This window comes from Canis lupus, chromosome 16, assembly GCF_003254725.2.
Source record: "Canis lupus dingo isolate Sandy chromosome 16, ASM325472v2, whole genome shotgun sequence".
Classification (NCBI taxonomy): Eukaryota; Metazoa; Chordata; class Mammalia; order Carnivora; family Canidae; genus Canis; species Canis lupus.
This window is the reverse complement of record NC_064258.1, coordinates 45,268,226-45,287,124: the sequence shown is the minus strand read 5'-3', so window position 1 is coordinate 45,287,124 and position 18,899 is coordinate 45,268,226. Positions and strand designations below refer to the sequence as shown.

At 38.8% G+C, this 18,899-nt stretch overlaps 1 protein-coding gene across 7 annotated transcripts in view; it reads right to left on the bottom strand.

The window, feature by feature from the left end:
* FAT1 (FAT atypical cadherin 1) overlaps positions 1-18,899 on the bottom strand; it is a 127,032-nt gene that overhangs the window by 32,254 nt on the left and 75,879 nt on the right. For all 7 annotated transcript variants that reach the window (XR_004805594.2, XM_035699706.2, XM_025471728.3 and 4 more), the window contains exons 4-9: positions 16,147-16,208; positions 12,339-12,668; positions 11,777-11,987; positions 9,444-9,583; positions 4,860-5,135; positions 4,529-4,739 (exon numbers count right to left, since the gene is read on the bottom strand). Coding sequence is in view for 6 of the 7 variants with exons in the window: in XM_035699706.2 (XP_035555599.2) it covers positions 4,529-4,739; positions 4,860-5,135; positions 9,444-9,583; positions 11,777-11,987; positions 12,339-12,668; positions 16,147-16,208 (1,230 nt within the window). In the remaining variant the exon portion in view is untranslated. The remainder of the gene's footprint in view (positions 1-4,528; positions 4,740-4,859; positions 5,136-9,443; positions 9,584-11,776; positions 11,988-12,338; positions 12,669-16,146; positions 16,209-18,899) is intronic.

Sequence of the window (18,899 nt, the reverse complement as noted above, 5' to 3'; positions counted from 1 at the left end):
CAGAGAAACTCTACTCTAGAATAGACTGTTTTACTTGTTCTCTCTGGACCTTTCCAGCTATACTGAATAGGTGTATTTAGCTTCAAATGCAAAATAGTCCTGGTTTTGTATCATCATGGAAATCTTTCTAAAGACATCAGCAGTTCACTCGGGTTTAGGAGTTTACCATCTTTTCGGATGGCGTGCGGCAGTGTTGGGAGGGTCTTCAGGTTCGATCCATCTACCCACCCACACTTCATCGCCTGTTTCACAATAGTCCAGAATCCACTATCCTAGTCACAGAACTGAATTTATTTTCCCCAAATGAACAATTACATTTCCCCAAAACAAAGTTGACTTGCCACTTAACTGCTTTTTCAAGTTCTGTTTTCCTGTAGGCTTGCAACTGCATGGGGCATGTCATAGGCCAGAATGACTTATTGTGATTTGCAAACCAGGAGATTGATCAAGCACTCCTTTCTCTACACCATTACTAGTAAACACCTCTTCTATAGCCTTCATTTCCTTCTTTTAATACATTTTCCAACAATCCATGATACAATTTTTTTTTCTGAGGCCAGATCCAGTCTGGCTTTCATTAAGCCTGCCTGGCTCTGTGTCTAGGCCCCACGGCCTTGCGTCATATCTGCAACAAGGCAGAGGCCCAGGCTTTCTCCAGGCCCTGGGGCTCTGAGCTGAACCCTTGCACACAAACAGCATAATACTGCCTCTACCACGCCTCACAGACACTAATTTCTGCTTGTCTGCATTTATGAGTCAACAGTCCCAGATCCTCTCATTGTGCTTGAGCCAGTCATCAGAACTCCAAGGACCTCTCTCCTACCTGGGCATCACCCCATTTTTCAAAACCATGACTGGTCACCTGACCGATAGGGAGACCATGAAAACCTGTGGACAATGCTCTTCATCCCCACCCCATGGGCTTTCCTAGGTCTGTACTAATGAAGCAGTCGACCTACCATATTGTACGTTCAATCATCTATACCCCTTTCTCTTATTTTTATAGTGAAATTAAGCTTCAAACAACACAAGGCCCTACATAGTGGAATGAATAGATTTTATCTGCACTGAAGCAAGCTGGAGGGGTTCGAACCCGCTACTTTCCACACAACATACTGCCTGCCCTCCAGCCATGCTGGCTCCTCACTCCTCAACCAGATATGTTCTCATCTTAAGATGACTGTGTTTGCTGGGTCCTCTCTGGAACAGTTCTCCCCAGCTGTTCTCATTGCCCATTCATTCATTCATTCATTCATTCATGTTTTACTCAAATGCTCCTTTGCTTAGAGAAAGTGATGGTGAGGTCTTCCTTTATCTTCCCAATTAGAATGGCTATTTCTGTTCCCTTACTCTGTTTTATCCTTCACAGTACATATTGCAATGTTCTTATCTGTTCTCCCACTAAAACGTAAGCCCCATTTAAGCATGGCTTGTTTTATTCATCACCTTATCACCTGTACTTAGAAAAATGCCTGACACATAGGAGACACTCCGTATATATTTGCTGAATGACACAACTTGTACACATGTATGGAAAGATAACAAGGCACTATATTTCTATCTTTATTTGGCTTTCTTTTTCTGCATTTTATGTCTATCACTACCGATAACCACTTGTTCGATTAAGCTCTACCTTTGAAAGTGTTAACAAAAGAAAATATGTACTAATAGTTATTTCTGATAAATTTTTGCCAGATGTCAAATTCAAAAACATTCTTACCTGGAATATCTTAACAAGAAGGTTAAACAGGAACCCAGGCAACCAATTAACACATGGCTCCTACCTACATAGATGCTGGGGCAGAAATCATGAGCTTGGTGGATGGGAAAGCAACACGTTTATGTGGAAGCACACTAGTGGCTGAGTGTGCTCAACCGCTGAGGGGCTTCAACATGCCCCTGTCTGATGTAGCAACAGGTCCATTCATCAACTACTGAAATACACATACGCTATTTGTGAGGGAATGAACAGGGCAGCGGTAGAGTACCAGGTTGGGGGTTTAGTCATTCACGTTAGCTGGAGATACTGGTGGTTTCTAAATAGCCTTAGATTGTTCCATTTGAAGAAAGCAATTATCCAAAGATGTGAATCTGTGCTCATCAGCTATGACTGTATTACACACACATACCCCAAAGGACATGCCAGGAAGCTGTGAGCAGAAACCTATTTCTTCCCACTGTGCACATGCTGTGGCCGCTCAGTAAAGTGCTGACCACCTGACAGTTGGCTCCCTGAAGTGGGAAACCTAAGGTTTCAATTGCAATTATATTTAACCTAAGTGTGGGGAAGAAAATCAATTCTACTCAGTAAGTATATGTATGGAGTGTCTTCTATTTTGAGGCATTATTACAGTTTTGAAGTTATAATAACTTTAAAAAAAAAAGAAAAGAAAAGAAAAGAAAACCCCATCAGTCCAGAGTATGGCCCTGACTGTCTCTAAATACAGAAGTCAATTGTTAGGGAAAATCTCCTTTAATTAATTCTTTTCCCCTAGAGACTCCCAATCAGACCAAACCTTTTTTGCTTAATAGATTGCTGCTAATTAAACATGCAGTGTTACAGCCTGAATTTATAACTAGTTTTCCAAACTTTATTAAATGTAATCTGACACAAAGGAGAAGCAGGTGAATATAAGGAACTTAAATGAAAGGAAGTATGACTATTTTACATTTGCTACTATTCCAACAGATTCATACACATACACAGACACACGCTCCTGCATTTTAATGGTAGCTGTTGCCCATAAAGTAATTCTTCAGCACACTTTTTATATTACCAAATCTATAAAGATTATCTTCTTAGAAGTCCGAATTCTATATCGAAATAGGCCCTTGGTATTATCTATTCTTTGAGTGGAGATATAGTGCCATTCTTGGAATACCCAATTACTAATCCCATCAGTCATTACAAGCATTTCAAGAATGCACATGCCTTCAGTCAGGCACCAACAATCATATTTTAACCACCCAGTTGTTGAAAATTATGTGAAAGCTAAGGGAAAAGTTTAACATTTTCTCCTACACAAACCCAGGCGGTTTGTCTATGAGAAAATTATTTTACTGAAGTGCTCAGGCATGCACAAATGGAATGCACTGTTTTTTTAACAGCTAAATTTCTGAACCAGTGGAAAAACCTTCATCTTTGTTCAAGGCGCTAACTCTACTACAGTTTAATCCTGAACCACAGGCAGTATAGTATGTAAGATCTTCTTATTTGTGGGTAATGGACGAAATTTGGTTGTTTTCAGGGAAACAAATGAAGCTTCAAACGTATTAAGAAATAAAAATAGTTTGATCACATAATACACATCGATTAAGTGGCTTTTTTAAAAAATAACTCTCCATGTGCTCAGCTTTTGATCATATGACCTATAGTTAATGTTTACCTCTACCAATTCTACTGCCTAGGAAAGGCACAATTTTTAAATATGCAGAGGAAGGAAGTTAACAAATCAAGTTAAGTAGATGATATTCTAAAATCATTATAAGACAAAAGAATGAGAGAGCCTATATTCTTTGTACTAACAATTACCTTGAGAGACATGGAAAAATGGAAGCAGCCTTCTTGATACTTCATCACTTACTCATTGTATTTGGCATGAGTAGAGAAGGTCCCAAAACAAAATGAATTATGACTAAACAAATCTTATGCTCTAAAGCAGATCCCCATTTCAATCAGTGGCTCCCCTTTTGCATGAAATACATTCATGGACCAATGACAGCCTCTACTTATAACAAGCTCCTAGTATAGCACTTGACACATAAAATATGCTTACTCAGTCCACAGAATGAACAAATGTAAGACTACGAACAGCACCATAAAAGATAACAGAGAACAAAACATTTCACTTTGCTACAACTCTTTCTTGGTGACCCTCCTTGTCACCACCAGCAAGACTCTGGGTCTCCTGCCCTATCATACCTAGAAGGAATGTCCAAGGCCCTCCTTGCCCAACTCCAGCAGGCTCCTGAGCTTTCCAACATTTCTAGTCCAAATCGCAACCCTGGGGCCTGCTGCAACAACCAAACTCCACAAATGGAAACTCAACTGTTAAAGGTGCATGGGGGTGAAAGGGGCAGAAAAGCTAACCCTGGGACAGAAGAGGGCATGACACCCAGCACTCTGTCATGGAACTTCCTATTGAGCCCAAGAGAAAATACTCTCTGACTACAAGATAAATAATTAAGGCGGTGGTTTCCTAAGAGTGGTTCATAGTTAACAAATACTATGAAGGAAAATTCTGTATGGTTAAAACACTGCGGAGACACTGAATTGGACCAAATACAGCACTGAAGAACTTCTCAGAGTCTTGAACAATGCTAATAATGTCTTTTTATTGAAACTTAGGACTCTCTTTGCTTTCTAGTGAGTTAAAAGCTAAAAAGAGCCTTCTCCTAATATGAAAAAATGGTAGCTAAAGATTAAGCAATTTTTACAGTGACACAAAGAAATGTTTCTACACATAGAACTAATTTTAGAAAAATGTATTTTTTAAAGTTAGCCTACTGAGAAGGGCTCCAAAAATACCTGATTCAATTGAATACAGCACTTCTGCATTCTTCCCCTTGTCCTTGTCCAGAGCTGTAACCTGCAACACCACTGAGCCAACTGCCGCTGATTCATAAACCCGCCCTTCGTAGGAGGAACTCGGGAACCAGGGGGCATGGTCATTGGTGTCACTGACGTTAACAACAATCCGGGCAAAGTTGCGCTTTACCGGGACATCTTGATCCCGCACCTGAAAGAATCAGTAGGTTATCAATACTGTTGGAATTTCCCTATAATTTGTTAAAAATCCTCTCAAACATATGGAACCCCTTAGGAACCAAATGGCAGCCAAAAGCGTAGAGAACCATACCATGACCGTAAGAACATGCTGGTGGGTGGCTTCATGATCAAGTGTTTCAGAAGTAGAAAGAGAGCCTGTGGCAGGATCAAGACGAAATTTCTTGAGACTCAGTGGATCGCTGCTGCTCTGCAGAGTATAGATTAACTTGTTTTTCTCATCCTTATCCACAGCACTGATTTGCAAAATTTCTGTTTCTGGGATTGTGTCTTCAGGAATAACAACTTCATATTTTGATGCAGAAAACTGAGGACGATGGTCATTTGTATCTATTACTTGGATGAATACCTAGAATGACAAAATGGCTCACATTACAGTAATATCTTTAATTATGATATTTTAATATTTACAGAACCAAGGGGGAAAATGAGATGCACAGTGAAAACTGATTATTTCTTAGCACAATGAAACACAAAATGAGAAATAAAAGCAACAAAAATCTAGAATAAAATATATTTTTTTAATTTTCCATTGATCTATTAACCAAGAGTAAGATAATGAAGACCTTTCTAAATTCCTGAAACTCACTTTGGAGATATGTGACATCTTTCCCACACTTCCTTCTGACTGTACACTTAATTTCTCTAAGGGCTCCACAGGAGAGAGATTCTAGAGTACTCGGGTAATAAGAGAGACTACTTGAGCAGGATTTACAGAAGATAATTTCCTATGTCAGATCTGAATCTGCAACGACCAAAGCTAGCGAGGTGAGTATGATAGTAGATAAATACTGTATTTCAATTTCTTGTTCTAATCTTTGAGACTCCAAATTCCTACTGATAAATTAGAAATGTGCTTTAAAATCTTTATTACATTTTTGTGATCATAAAGCCTACATATAAATAGTAAACACATTCATTATAGTTTTGTGATCATAAAACCTACATATAAATAGTAAACACATTCATTTCCTAGAAGTAATTTAAGTACACTGAAAAGATAAGCTCTCTTAAATGTCAACATAAAATAAAGAGGGAAGAAAAAGTCAGTCTCTTAAAAAAAACTCAGTCTTAAGATGAATTAAAAGTATTTGTTTTACTTCAACAGTAAAAGGATTAATTTTCAGATTGAAAAGATGTGTGTGGATAAGGCATGGTGGAAATCACTACCGATTATAAAGATGGTTTATAGTTATAAACAAGAAATCTGAGCTTCTTTGGCATGTGTGGAATAAAAAGGTTCACCAGTCCAAACAGTACAGGAGGCCAAAGTCCCAGGAATGCATAGGTTAAGCTATTAACCACACTGGTGCTGGCATATGAACTACAGATCTTTCCATGAAGACTATACCAGTGTTCTCATCAAACACTACACCATCAGTGATAGATTTGTAACACTAAACTTCATATACATACTAAATGCATTCCCTAAACCACAGAAAGTTTTTATGGGAAAGTCACACATAAACATTTGAAACTACAGACCATTTCTTAAGGTCAATGATGATTCAGAAGAGATGGTTTTATAATTTCTCTAAGTTAAATCGTTATATATTCATTTCCACTATAAATTTACATATTACTTTTCTAATGGAGGGAGTATTGGGCAGAAGTAGTTTAATCCTGCTCTAAAGTCAATTAATCATGACTAAATAGGAGCAACCAGGGTAAAAACAACCAATTTTGATATGGCAATTCTTGTGAAACACATTCATAGGGCCCCTATACACTCAGCACATACCTACACATTACTGGGGTGCAAACAAATGTGTTATAGCCCCTGCCTGCCCTCAGGAAGCTTTTAACCTCGGCAGGCGAGGCCTTACACATACGAAGCATAATGAGGTTCCACATATTATCAAGTAAATTATCAAGTAAGTTTTTACGAGTCCAGAGATGGTGTGGAACATTCTGAAAGCTTTTAAGGAAGAGATAAGGCTTTGCCTGCATAGGTCTTAGGTTGGCAGATCAATGTATACAGGGAAGGGGCGAGGACCTTGGTCAAAGACATGACGGCAAGAAGCCACATCAAACACCCTCTCTCTTGGAGACTGGTGAGAAGGACATGGAACTAAGGGATGGGTGGGGGGTAAGGAGAAGGTGGCATCTAGTACGCAGAACCTTGACTCCGAAGCAGAGGCTGAAGAACTATTATATCCTGGATGCACTGAACTACCTGTCAGAGGAAGTTCACCTTTGCGGCCTCTTCCCAACCACGCAGGCCCACTCTGGCAGTGGGCAATGCGGGGTGAACTGCAGGGACAGAGGATGGAGACAGGGAGGGGACTGAGGTGTCAAGCAAGGAGTCCAAACCAGTGCTGATGTGCAAGAGTGAATGGTCTGTGAGCATGCACGGACAACAGACTCCATGGGCTTTCGATGCAAGCATCCCGTGTGCTACCTCATTTATCCTGCAGAGTGCCCTCTGAGGATAAAATCACTATGACCAATTTCCTGATGAGAAAAAGGGTACACAGAGGGTTACAGCCACTTGCCCACAGACAGGGTAAGAGGCAGAGCCAAGGTTCAAACCAATCGACCTGCACGTAATGCTGATCCTTGAGAAACCAAAGGGAAACAGGAAAGCCAAACTGTTTTCAAAGAAAGAAGAAGCCTTAACTGTATTTGCTAAGTTACCGAGATACCAGAAAAAGCAAAGTGACTCACAGTAATACTGGTCAGCATCCTAAGCAGAAAACGGCAGGCCAGGAAAGCAAGGAGCAGCGCTGTTTCTGCAGAGCACCAGGGATTACGCTGGGATGCCCCCTCCTGCCCCATCGCACAGCTCTGCTGATGATGCACCAAGGCTTAACCCCACAGCGCCCCCCCCCCCCAAACCTCTTGATCTGCCCTCGGCTGCTACTGACCTGCACGCAGCAAAATCTGCCCTGCTGGTTCCTGAGTTTTACCGACAAACCTGAATCTACCCTGTGTTCCAGTTCTTTATCCACCCAATTCCTAGCTCTGTGTTGCTCTTCAGGTGGTATTTTGCTGCTCTGTCCTCATCCACATTCTTATCTCCCTATTCTCTGACCCACAAGGAAATCGAAACCTAATTACTGACTGTCCTCTTTGTCCCATAGGTCAGTCTGGGCCTTGTAACCACTCTCTGATCCTCGCTCGACCCGCCCAGCCAGCATTTCATCAGAATATCTTCAAGACCCTCTGAAAATGACTCAAAATAAGTTACAGAAGTATAAATGAAGCACTAAAACTTAAGATATTCTGTGTTCCTGGAAAGACTGTAGTCGATTTCCTGGGTTTTTCAGGAAATTTTAGTCAACCACATTTGACTACCACATTTCATACTAAGCTTTTAACTGTACTAGCTAAAACTACAATTACTGGGCAAGGGAAACAGTGCTACTGATTCATTTAGTGATAAGCAATAAATGCTATGGGTAAATATATCATCTTCATTAATGAGAATGCGCAGCACAGAGGGCCACTGCTTATTAAGTCCCTTTTGCTATATTTCTGGTTAGTAATTTACTTGAACTGGTCCACATACAGCTATACCTTTAAAACTTTCAAATTTTATCCTGTTAAATGTATTATAACTCTTGATGTTTTTATTCTCATTTTCATGTTCTAAAGTCTAGCTTCTACAATGAGAACAGTTCCCAACAAAAATGAAAATTTAATACTGTACTAAAACTTGTACGTGACAATCTCAAAATGACCCCAAAGCATGGTAACATGTCAATTTTAAATCCCCTAAGAATCAAAAGTGTGAGAAAGGAATAAGGTCTTCTCAAAACTGGTTCTGAATCATCTACTTATTTATTAATTAAAAAGATATCACAGACTTTTATTCTTCAAAGCAACTAAATAATTTAACAGATGATCTGTTTCATTTGAGATTTAAAATAGTATCATCTAAAGATAAAAAACTGGAATTCAGAAGCATTTTATCTTCTAATACTTACTTTCTTCCTTTTGTCTTTTAGGACACAGTAGATTACAGGTAAATATTAGCCTCCACCACCCTAGGGGGTAAGCTCTATGAGGGTAGGATTTTGTTTCCCGGTATTCAGCTTCTAGAGCAATACCCGGCATATAACAAATGTTCAACAAATTCTCAAGCAGCCCACACAGAGAATCAAAGAGAATTTAGATTTAATTTTTAGGGTTTTAACACTGAAATTTGAAATCCCAGTAATCTGGCCATCTCTTAATCACCAGATAGGAACAAATAAAGATGTTAAAGGAATTATGAGAACAATTTTATCAGCCATTTTATGCAACCTTAAGGTAGCCAGAAGGGGAAAAAAAACTCAAAAAAGTGATTTAAAAGATAATTAAGCCTCTAATGAGCTTTAATGAAAATCACTTGGACAATTCATCCTCAATAGTAATACCATTTATATTAATACTGTTCGAAATTGGTATAAAATTTTGATTTTAAAAATTGAAAGTGGGTTTTTTTTAAGCCTTCTTTCAAAACTGGTTAATTACAGGCCAAACCTAAATCCAGATTTGCAGTTAATTTTCTTCCTGAAATACAAATCCTCAGTGTGTGTTATGCGTGAACTCTCTCGACACAGTAACTCTTCCTGGGAGCCTCAGAGGGCAGACTCAACCGTTCATACCGCCTGTGGACCCTGAAATCCTAACAGTCCTTCTCTGACAAATGCATCATTAGTGATTCACTTACCTGTGTAAGGATAGTGGTGGTTCCATCTGTAGCTTCTACTGTGAGGTTATAGTTTGATTTCTGTTCCGCATCAAGAGGTTTGGCAACAATGATGGTCCCGGTGCCCTTGTCCACATCAAAGTCACTGTCATAGTTGCCACCTAGTTGAAGTTAGGGCAGACAGAAAAGTATGAAAATCTGTCATTTCTTTGTGGCTTTCTAATTCTTCATGACAGGGGAGGAAAAAAACCTCTTCTGATACATTGCTCAAGGTGATTCCAAGGAGCTTTCATTTTGAAAAAAACAGGAAAAGATGGGCCCATTACAAAGATAACGCCTACTAAATACACATTTGGACCCTACTAACTGTCCTACTGAGAGGAAAGAAAGCAACTCTGAAGACAGAAAAACACTGCTAATATTGCCAATGAATTACTTTCAATTCGCTTTTTCGGGGGTTCTGAATAACATTTTAATTTATATATCCTAGTAACTATATATAACATCCTTTACTAAACCAAAGTCAGTCATTTAGATGTTTAATTGCTCAAAATACATACACCTGATGCACGCTGCCCTTATAATAAACTAACTATTAAAAACAAAAGTTAAAATAGTGACAGTTGACATCAATTACTCCTGGCTCTTAGAGACATGAAACGAAATTTTCCCCATTGTGGCCAAACACAAAGCTTAATGAAGCAAAAGTTTCAGTACTACTAACATTACCCAAATGCATTCCCAATTATGTTCTAGATAAAGCTCTCTCTTCAAATCCATTGAACTTGAGATACTTTTACCAATGAAGTGAAATGGAATGAAAGTAAACTCATAATGTCATGATGATGTTCTATTACTAAATCTTGCCAAAAAGCCACAGAACATCACACATGGAAAAGAAAATCTTCAGTTCCACCTAAAACTAAGGACGACCTCGTAATTTACTAGAAGGCAGCAAGTTGGCAACTGGGATGGGTGACCACATGCACACCACAAGAACAAAGGACAATGAAAGATAGTCACTGGCAATTAAAAAAAAATGTTCTAAAAACGGATGCTTTCATTTTAGATCTCATAATCTGAGGCAAATTATGTGATCTCAGCAGATACCTTCTGCTGTACAGTTCGGGTCACAAGTCATCTGAAAGATGTAAAACACTTCTCTAGCAAGCGTGTCTCCTGGCACAGCCACAGAGGAAGCGAGCAAGCATGGAAAGCAAGCAGAGAACAAGGAAGAGCGGTCAATCAAACCAGTCCCCGAGGCAGGCAGTGTTACATGGAGTTACACGCTGCACCACAGCAGCCTGGCCCGTCTGGAAACGTGACAGCAGTTATCAGAATGCAAACACACTATTTGGAGTGTATAGTTCATTGTGCAAATCATCCTTTTTTTCTTTACAACGGAAGTAATGGTTTCATCATAGATGATGACCCAGACAATTTTGTACAATGACCCAAAGTGGGAAAGAGCCTCACTGTCTGGCATGGGAAGCGGTAAAGCCCGGGCCACTTGCACCCCGGGACCCTGGCAGCCCACGTCCAATCCCCTTCAAACACTGACACAGCACGTGGGGCGAGGGTGGCCAAAGGGTGCAAGAGGGGAAGGGGATACGAAGGACCGACTGGGGATGAATCACAATACGTACTTAGGCTTTTCAATAGCCTTATGATTAAAATAATGTGAAGAGGATTTTAAAAAAATAAGATGTCAAAGTCTAAAGTGCATTTTCTTTTTTAAATGTGTTAAAGTAAGACATTCTGTGTCTAAACTCAATTATATGGAAAAGAAAAAATGAAAAAGTGATTTAGGCATTTCATCTTTATTATAGGGTAAACTAGTCTCAGGGACTCTGCTTCCCACATTCCCAAAATGTGGTAAATAAAACTAAAAAGGCCAGTTGGCACCGTCATTTTTAAGTTACACAATTAAAATCTGTAAGATTATTCCCTATAAAATACTGACATGTGACAGTCACACAGTTATTTTAAGCATTCAAACCACATTCAGTAAAAATAGCAATGTGCCGTATGTTATACATAAAGAAGGAAAATTAAGAAGTTGTGCTTTAGGACCAAAACATTCAGATTTCTAACTTCTTGATGCCTTTTTGAAAACCCTATTTTTACATTAATGATATGGTGTATACACAGCATCTATTTTAAACAAGTTTATTACCTGCTGGGTATTATAAAACATTTTGCAATCAAAATACTGATAATTTAAGACAAATTCTCCAGTTCTAGGTCTTACTCCCAAATTTAAATCCTGAGACATATACAGAAATCAGAAAACCAAAGACAGGTTTTCCTCAGTGTAACCTATATAAGGACAATGAAAACTGAGGAATCCTTACCAATGATGTCAAACCAAAGAGGTGTGCCAGGAGGCTCAACAGTTATCACTCCAATCATGTGAGCCACTGGATCACTTTCCATGACAGTAAAGGTGAAAAATGGTTCTTCAAATGAAATCGGTTCCACTGATGGCTTGGGTTTGGAGATCCACTCAATATGGAGTCGAGTGGTTGATGACTTTTGGGGGCGACCATTATCAACTGCCTTAATCTATAAAAAAAATACAAGCAGAGGGGGTGAAGGGAGCAAATTAGAAGTTACATCCTATGACTGAAACACAGATCAGTGTGGTCTTAAACTGAGCCAATTTCAAGCACTTAGTATCTGTATCTGTATTTTCCCCATGTTTAAGGTTTGATTAAAAAGAGCAACCTCTTCATGCCACACTCAACAAACGTAGTAACCGGAGCGACAGCTGAGAAGAGAAAACCAAAGCCACATGTCCCAATGTTAGGTCAACAATGAGGCCACTTATTGAAGAGAAAGTTTTAAGAGAAGGGATACTAGACCAGATTAATAGTCCAAGTATGTAAGAAATTCAAAGACTAGATCTTAACTCACTGAAAGAATATCATATTCTCCAGCTCCAGAAAACTTCTTGGATGAAACCACTCCGGTTTTCGGCTCAATAAAAAATTTGCCGTGCTCGTTTCCATCTTCAATGCTGTAAGAGATCTCTGCGTTGGGACCGTCATCTTTGTCTGTAGCTATAACACGATAGATGGGCTCGCGCTTGGCATTCCTTTCTCGTTCTGGTCTTTCCCGCTCTGGGAGCCTGATTTTGTAGAACTTTTGTAGGAACTGAGGTTTGTTGTCATTTTCATCAAGGATTTTCACGATTACTCTTGCAATGGTGGATTTGGGGGGGCTACCGTTGTCTGTCACAGTAACCTGTTTTTGAAAGGTAACAGATCAACAGATGTTATAAAAAAACATAAAATTAAATAAATAAATATATATATAAATAAATTATAAAAAATAAAATAAAATAATGAAATAAATAAATAAATAAATAAAATAATAAATAAAATAAATAAAATAAAATGGGACTACCTTCCTCCTAACTAATGATACACCACATTTGCACAGACCTGTAAGGCTCACAGCATACCATCTCCTCTCTCCTTCTGATAACAGCCTTATGAGGAGGCGAGACTATGCCATGTCCCATTCTAGACAGGGACTGGGGGGAGCGAGGAGAGGGCCAAGAAAGAGGCAGCGCTGAGCCCTGGCTCTCCCCTCACCACGCCACCTCTCCCTACTCAACTGCAGCTCCGACACGAATGTCGCCAAGATGGCAAGCTATCAAAAACAACTTATTTTTAAGCCAAGAAGAGATGCATGAAGGTCTGGCTTTTAAATAGAGTCCTCTGAAGAACACTGTACACTCTATACACTAAAAAAAAAAAAAAAAAAAAATCAAATCAAATCTCCACATATTGCATTAAAAACTTTCATTTTTAGGCCTCTACAGTAACGTCAGGTAGATCATCAGTTCAAAATATATGTGAAGTAGCATGCCTTTTAATAATAGCTGTCACCATTTTGTTTTGTTGGATTCTCTTCTTGTACAGAGAAGTTCTCCACGGTTAATACGAATATAAGAATTTTCATTTCAGACCCACTTACTAAATAAGATTTTCAGTAAAAGAAATGTAAAGTAAGTGTCATTCTAATTATTTATGTAGTGAATTTAGGAATAAAAACCCAAGCCTTCAGGACTGTAGTGGCAAATGCTTCCATATGCAGAGTTTCCCCCCAAATCAAATGCCCACTTTTACTCTGGTGTGGACATTCAAGACCACAACCTGAGGAATAGCTATTTTTCTCTGACCACATCCTCCAAAATGAATGACTGAAATACCAAAAATATTAAATTATACTGAAGTTTTCTGTGGAACTATTTTTTTTTTTAAAGTTTGGGGAGTGTAAATCCTGTTGCTTATAGAAGTGTGAATAGATTCCCGACGGTACCTGCCAAGAATATTTAAGTAGTTGCTTAAAGCACATGATTCACCTTCCCACACTCTCAAAATAAAACAAAATCTACAATTACTGTTTAATTTTACTCTCTCAAAACATTTCCTTTTGATCATTTTTCCTATGATCTTTAGGGAAAAGAGAGAAATTAAAGAGAAATAGAAGCAAGCACTATATTTTGTGGTAATCCTCACCAAAGCGTTCTTAAGGATGGGTTCAATAACCAGTAGCCAGTAACACAGCTTTTAACACAGGAATGGAAAAAAGAACTCTCCTTTAAAGACAAATCAATGCCGGCATTGGCCCTCAACTACACCACCACAAAGGACTACAAAAAACATACAAGGTATGAAAACAAACTATTACAAAGTAATATTTCCCATTAACATCTTAATATTATCTTCAAAGTCCTGAGTATCTTCTACTTGCTCCCAACCAGCCTTGGATGTTGACCGTGAAAAGGTGGCTCTGGAGTGAGGCACACAACTGGACACCTGTGCAGCTCTAACCAGGGTGCGGGCCATAGGGAGATGCCAATGCCTCTGACCTGCCGCTCCGGAGGGCATGCCCCCGTTTCCCTTTTTTGGGAACTGTATTCTCCCTTCTGTCGAACAATGTAGTGACCAGATCAAAATTCTAAACTCTGCTCTATCAGAAAGAAAATTCAAGGGAACTCTATGACCTATGACTAACACTCGGATGTAACACATGAAGAAACTATTAACTATAAGGGCATCCGGGTAGCTCAGTCAGTTAAGCGTCAGCCTCCTGGTTTTGGCTCAGGTCATGACCTCAGGGTCCTGGGATTGAGCCTCATGTTGGGCTCAGGGCTCAGCATGGAGTCGGCTTGAGATTCCCCTTCTGCCTCTGCCCACCCCCACTGCTTGTACATGCTCTCTTTCAAAATAAAAAATAAAACTTTAAAAAAAAAAAAGGCAATGACTAGTTCTAACAGTGTCTGTGAAACCACTTTTTCTAGACATGATATTCATGTGCACACACTACAGAGCTATAAAAGTAAATATTTTATTGACAAAGTTAGAACTGCGACCAATGATGAAAATGAAATGAAGCAGGCAGCATTATGAACAGCAAAGGCACACAAAGAAAGAACTAAATGCTAATAAAAATAATAAACCACAGTTTAGGACTTTCTCAAGTACCCAGAGTAGAATGGAAGACTCATGCAGGTGAGTCACAACTCAACAAGCATGCCCTACTGAGTTTCCCTCTCCATGAGGCTGCCTCTCCTCAGCCTCTTCCTGGCTTGTAGGCCCCACACGCAGCAATCACATCAGGCCTGACCCCCACACAACACTCTACCTTCCTCCTCCATGTGACTCCCATCCCCACCCACACACCCTGCCTCTGGTCCACCAGCATGCCAGGAAGCAACAGACTGTGTTTCTCCTTTCGGGGACTAGAAAGGCATTTTAAATTAGCCGTGAAAATGAGAAGCCTATGGGAAGAGACCATCTAAGAAAAGTGCATGTCAGTCTTTAATCTTCTATTTTCGAAAATGTTTCAAAAGCACAAACTTTCTACAATTCAGTTTAAAATGCAAAAAACAATGTAATTATTTAAGAACGATGACGATGGAAACTAGAAATTATAGTTGAACTAGATCTATTATATAAAAAATACCCCAAAAACAGAATACTGAGGAAAAAAATGGAAAAAGTATACAGTATGGGGGGAGCGGGGGAGGAATGGGATAACTGGGCGATGACACAAGAGAGGGGGCATGATATAAAGAGCACTGGGTATCATATGGGAGAGTTGAATCACTGATCTCTACCTATGAAACTAACTAATAATACATTACATTTAATTAACTGAATTTAAATTTAAAAAATAAATACAAAAAAAAAACAGGAAAAGAAAGACATACAGCAAAGTTTCCCTTATATAAATGAAAAGAAAATTCAAATAATTTTGTTCTCAGTTTGTTTGCTCTGGATGTGAGCACAAAAAATTAACACAGAATTTAAAACAATGGTCTTGGGCAGCCCAGGTGGCTCAGTGGTTTAGTGCTGCCTTCAGCCCAGAGCCTGATCCTGAAGACCGGGGATGGAGTCCCACATCAGGCTCCCTGCATAGAGCCTACTTCTCCCTCTGCCTCTCTCTATCTCTGTCTCTCATGAATAAATAAATAAAATCTTTTAAATAAATAACTAAAACAGTGGTCTTGTGTTCTGGGGATAGAAAGGGATTTAAGGGGATGTGACCTACACTTGCTGACGTTTTCTTTCCCTTTATTTTGGTTTTTAATCATGACCAGAAGCTAATATAACTAAATCATAAGAGTTATGAATACTAGTTAATGTGAACAAGAATGCTCTTTCCTTATATTTATATTATTTTTTAAATAGTTCAAAAAATTGCTTACTTCTAATATATGTTCATCTTGCTGCTCTCGGTCCAGTTTCCTTGACGTCGTTGTGATAAGACCTAGAAAATGGTAACAGTTCATTAATCCTTACAAATAAATCCTTACAATATCTTGTAATTGAAACCACACTGAGTGTAAAAGTCTGAGCAAATCTCTGGGTTCTGAAGGGGGGTAAAGTGATAATCCAGGTCCAATTATTTTATTTACACACAACATACTTTCTCATTTTAATGCTTCTTAAACACAGCAGATGAAGGATGAAGAAAGTGGCAAAACTCAAATCAGTGACTTTTTTTAACGGTTTGAATAAACATTTTGTCAGAAGAGATCTTCAAAAGTAAGATGACGTTATCCAGGTTTTCAAACTCCTCTAACTACTGCAGTGATGATTAAGAATTAACAGAAAAATCTTCTATAACTATATTAAAAAAGGACCACTGGAAAATCTAATGTTGACTATGATTTATTACATTTGAATCATTAACCTTCATAAGTGAAGAACTGTTATAAAAGTAATGTGATTTTCCAGGACACACTGCTCAAGTACCAATTAATTTCCAGTGAAAGAAAACAAAAATGATCCTCAAAGAAACCCCATATTCTTTATTTGATTTTTGTATCAAACTAGAAAATCCATAGTTTCAATCTCTAGAACTTTAATAACAGTCGGCTAAACTATCAACATGTGTTGAATCCCGGAGGACCATTAAAACTGATTAAATATATTCTGTACTTCACAAAACACAAAATTCCCCCAATCACTAAAATATCTTCTACAGCCTGTGCTGAGTCTGATGCCAGATCTGAAGCTCAGGTAAAAACTAATGTGGCAAGACACCTGCCAGGAACCACCTTTCTCCCGCCCAGCTTTTTGAGGATTTTTTTCACACAGGGAAATACTTCAAATAATTGATATTTAAGAACAGACTTTATTGCTATAATTGATTTTCTCCTATTATCCTAATTTCACACAACTACCAATTAAAGGCTATTCGAAATGCTTCTTTAAATTTGTAAATGAAAGATTTGTGTTTTCATTTAATCTGAAGTATTTTTTTTTCCTTAAATAGTTACTAAGGATCTCAATCAACATTATATTTCCCCAATTTAAGGAAGCAAGGTGCTCTTGTTAACAAAACAAAAGACTACATTGTAGACCAGAATCTGGGGTTTTTCCCAAACCATACTTATAGATTAAAAGAGAATGCGTTACAATGGAAGGAAAATGCTTTACAATGCTTAATGGTGTGAAAACACTGCTTTAATGTGGCACAGGTTTGATTTTCATTAGTCAAAAACCTTTTAAAGTTAATTCCTCTTTTTTCCTATCAAAAGTTTACCACTTTCTGATTGTGGTTTTAAGTAGTTCAAGAATGACAGGAAATCACTGTGATTAGGTCCCATCTAATTGTCCTAAGGTGCCCATCAAAAAACTGTTATCAATGGCAACATCACAGGGGCAACAGCTTGGCACTTTCACAGCAAAATAGCATCCTGCTTCTGTAGAACCTAATCATTTGTTGCTTGACTATCCTTTAGCAAATAAGTTCTATAACAAACAAGTAACTATCCATTAGCAAATAAAATTCCCCACTTTACAGTTTACTTATAGCACAGACTGCTCACAAAGGATGTGCCCACATCCCTGCTCCAAATTCAACATAAAGACAAAAAACAAACATGTAGGTTTGTTACTTGCACTCTCCATATGTTTCAAATTAATTCTCCTGTTAATGCAAATGGAACATTAATTTCATTCAAATGCAATGAATTCTAATGTTCCTTTCTTACACATTTTTTTTTTTAGCCAGTTACTGCTATATCCACTCCTTCACCTCCCAGCTTAGATATCATTTCTGAGGCCTGCCCTGACAGGTGTGGCCTGGGTCCTGCTGCTGAGTTCTGAGCTCTGACATCTGCTCTCTCGTAACATCACCCCACGGCACTACAGTCACGCATCTTGAGGTCTTCTTTTGTAGCCTGTAAAGCTCATGAGGACAGAGCCTGCCTTCCTTGTAGATCTTGGTTATATGGCTACATCTCTATTACTCTAAAAAAAAAATACCTAAATGTGTGAACACATGAATTCCTTAAAACCATTAAAAGAGCAGCATTAAAAATATTTGAGTGACACACACACAAAACTACACTTGGAAATAATGATACATATTTATAGCTTTTCTAGGAGCTAACAGAAAATGATTTAACATGCATTTATGCTGTGACAGGTGGTCCAGGTGACGGTGGCATCCAGCCGACATGGAGAGGCACAGATGTCAAGTGCAGGGGGGGCGGGTAGTTGGAGGCAGGCAGATTTGGGTTATACCACAAGCAGAAGAGGATGTGAGGAAAAAAAAAAAAAGAATGGTGGGCCGATGTTTTATGGAAGCAGGTGACAGCCATGTTTAGAACCATGAGGAAGCCTAGGGAGCATTTGGCTGAAAGAAAATCTTGTGTCCCACAAGCCCAGGGCAGAGAATTTTAGGGAGAAAGTCTCTCCTCCAAGTAGGTCAGGGAAGCTTAGAAGAGAAACTAAAATGAGAGCCAGGGAGGCAGGAAGGAGACCAAGAAAAGTACTTCTCTTATGAAGAGGAGACACGCTCACATTGAGCGATGTTTTGAGCAAGTACACACATGAGGGATGATGAAGATCTAGACCCGGGCTCACCAATACAGTGGCCGCCAACCTTGTGTGGTAATCGAGATTTAAATTACATGTAGAATTCTCATAAACACATAATAAGATATTT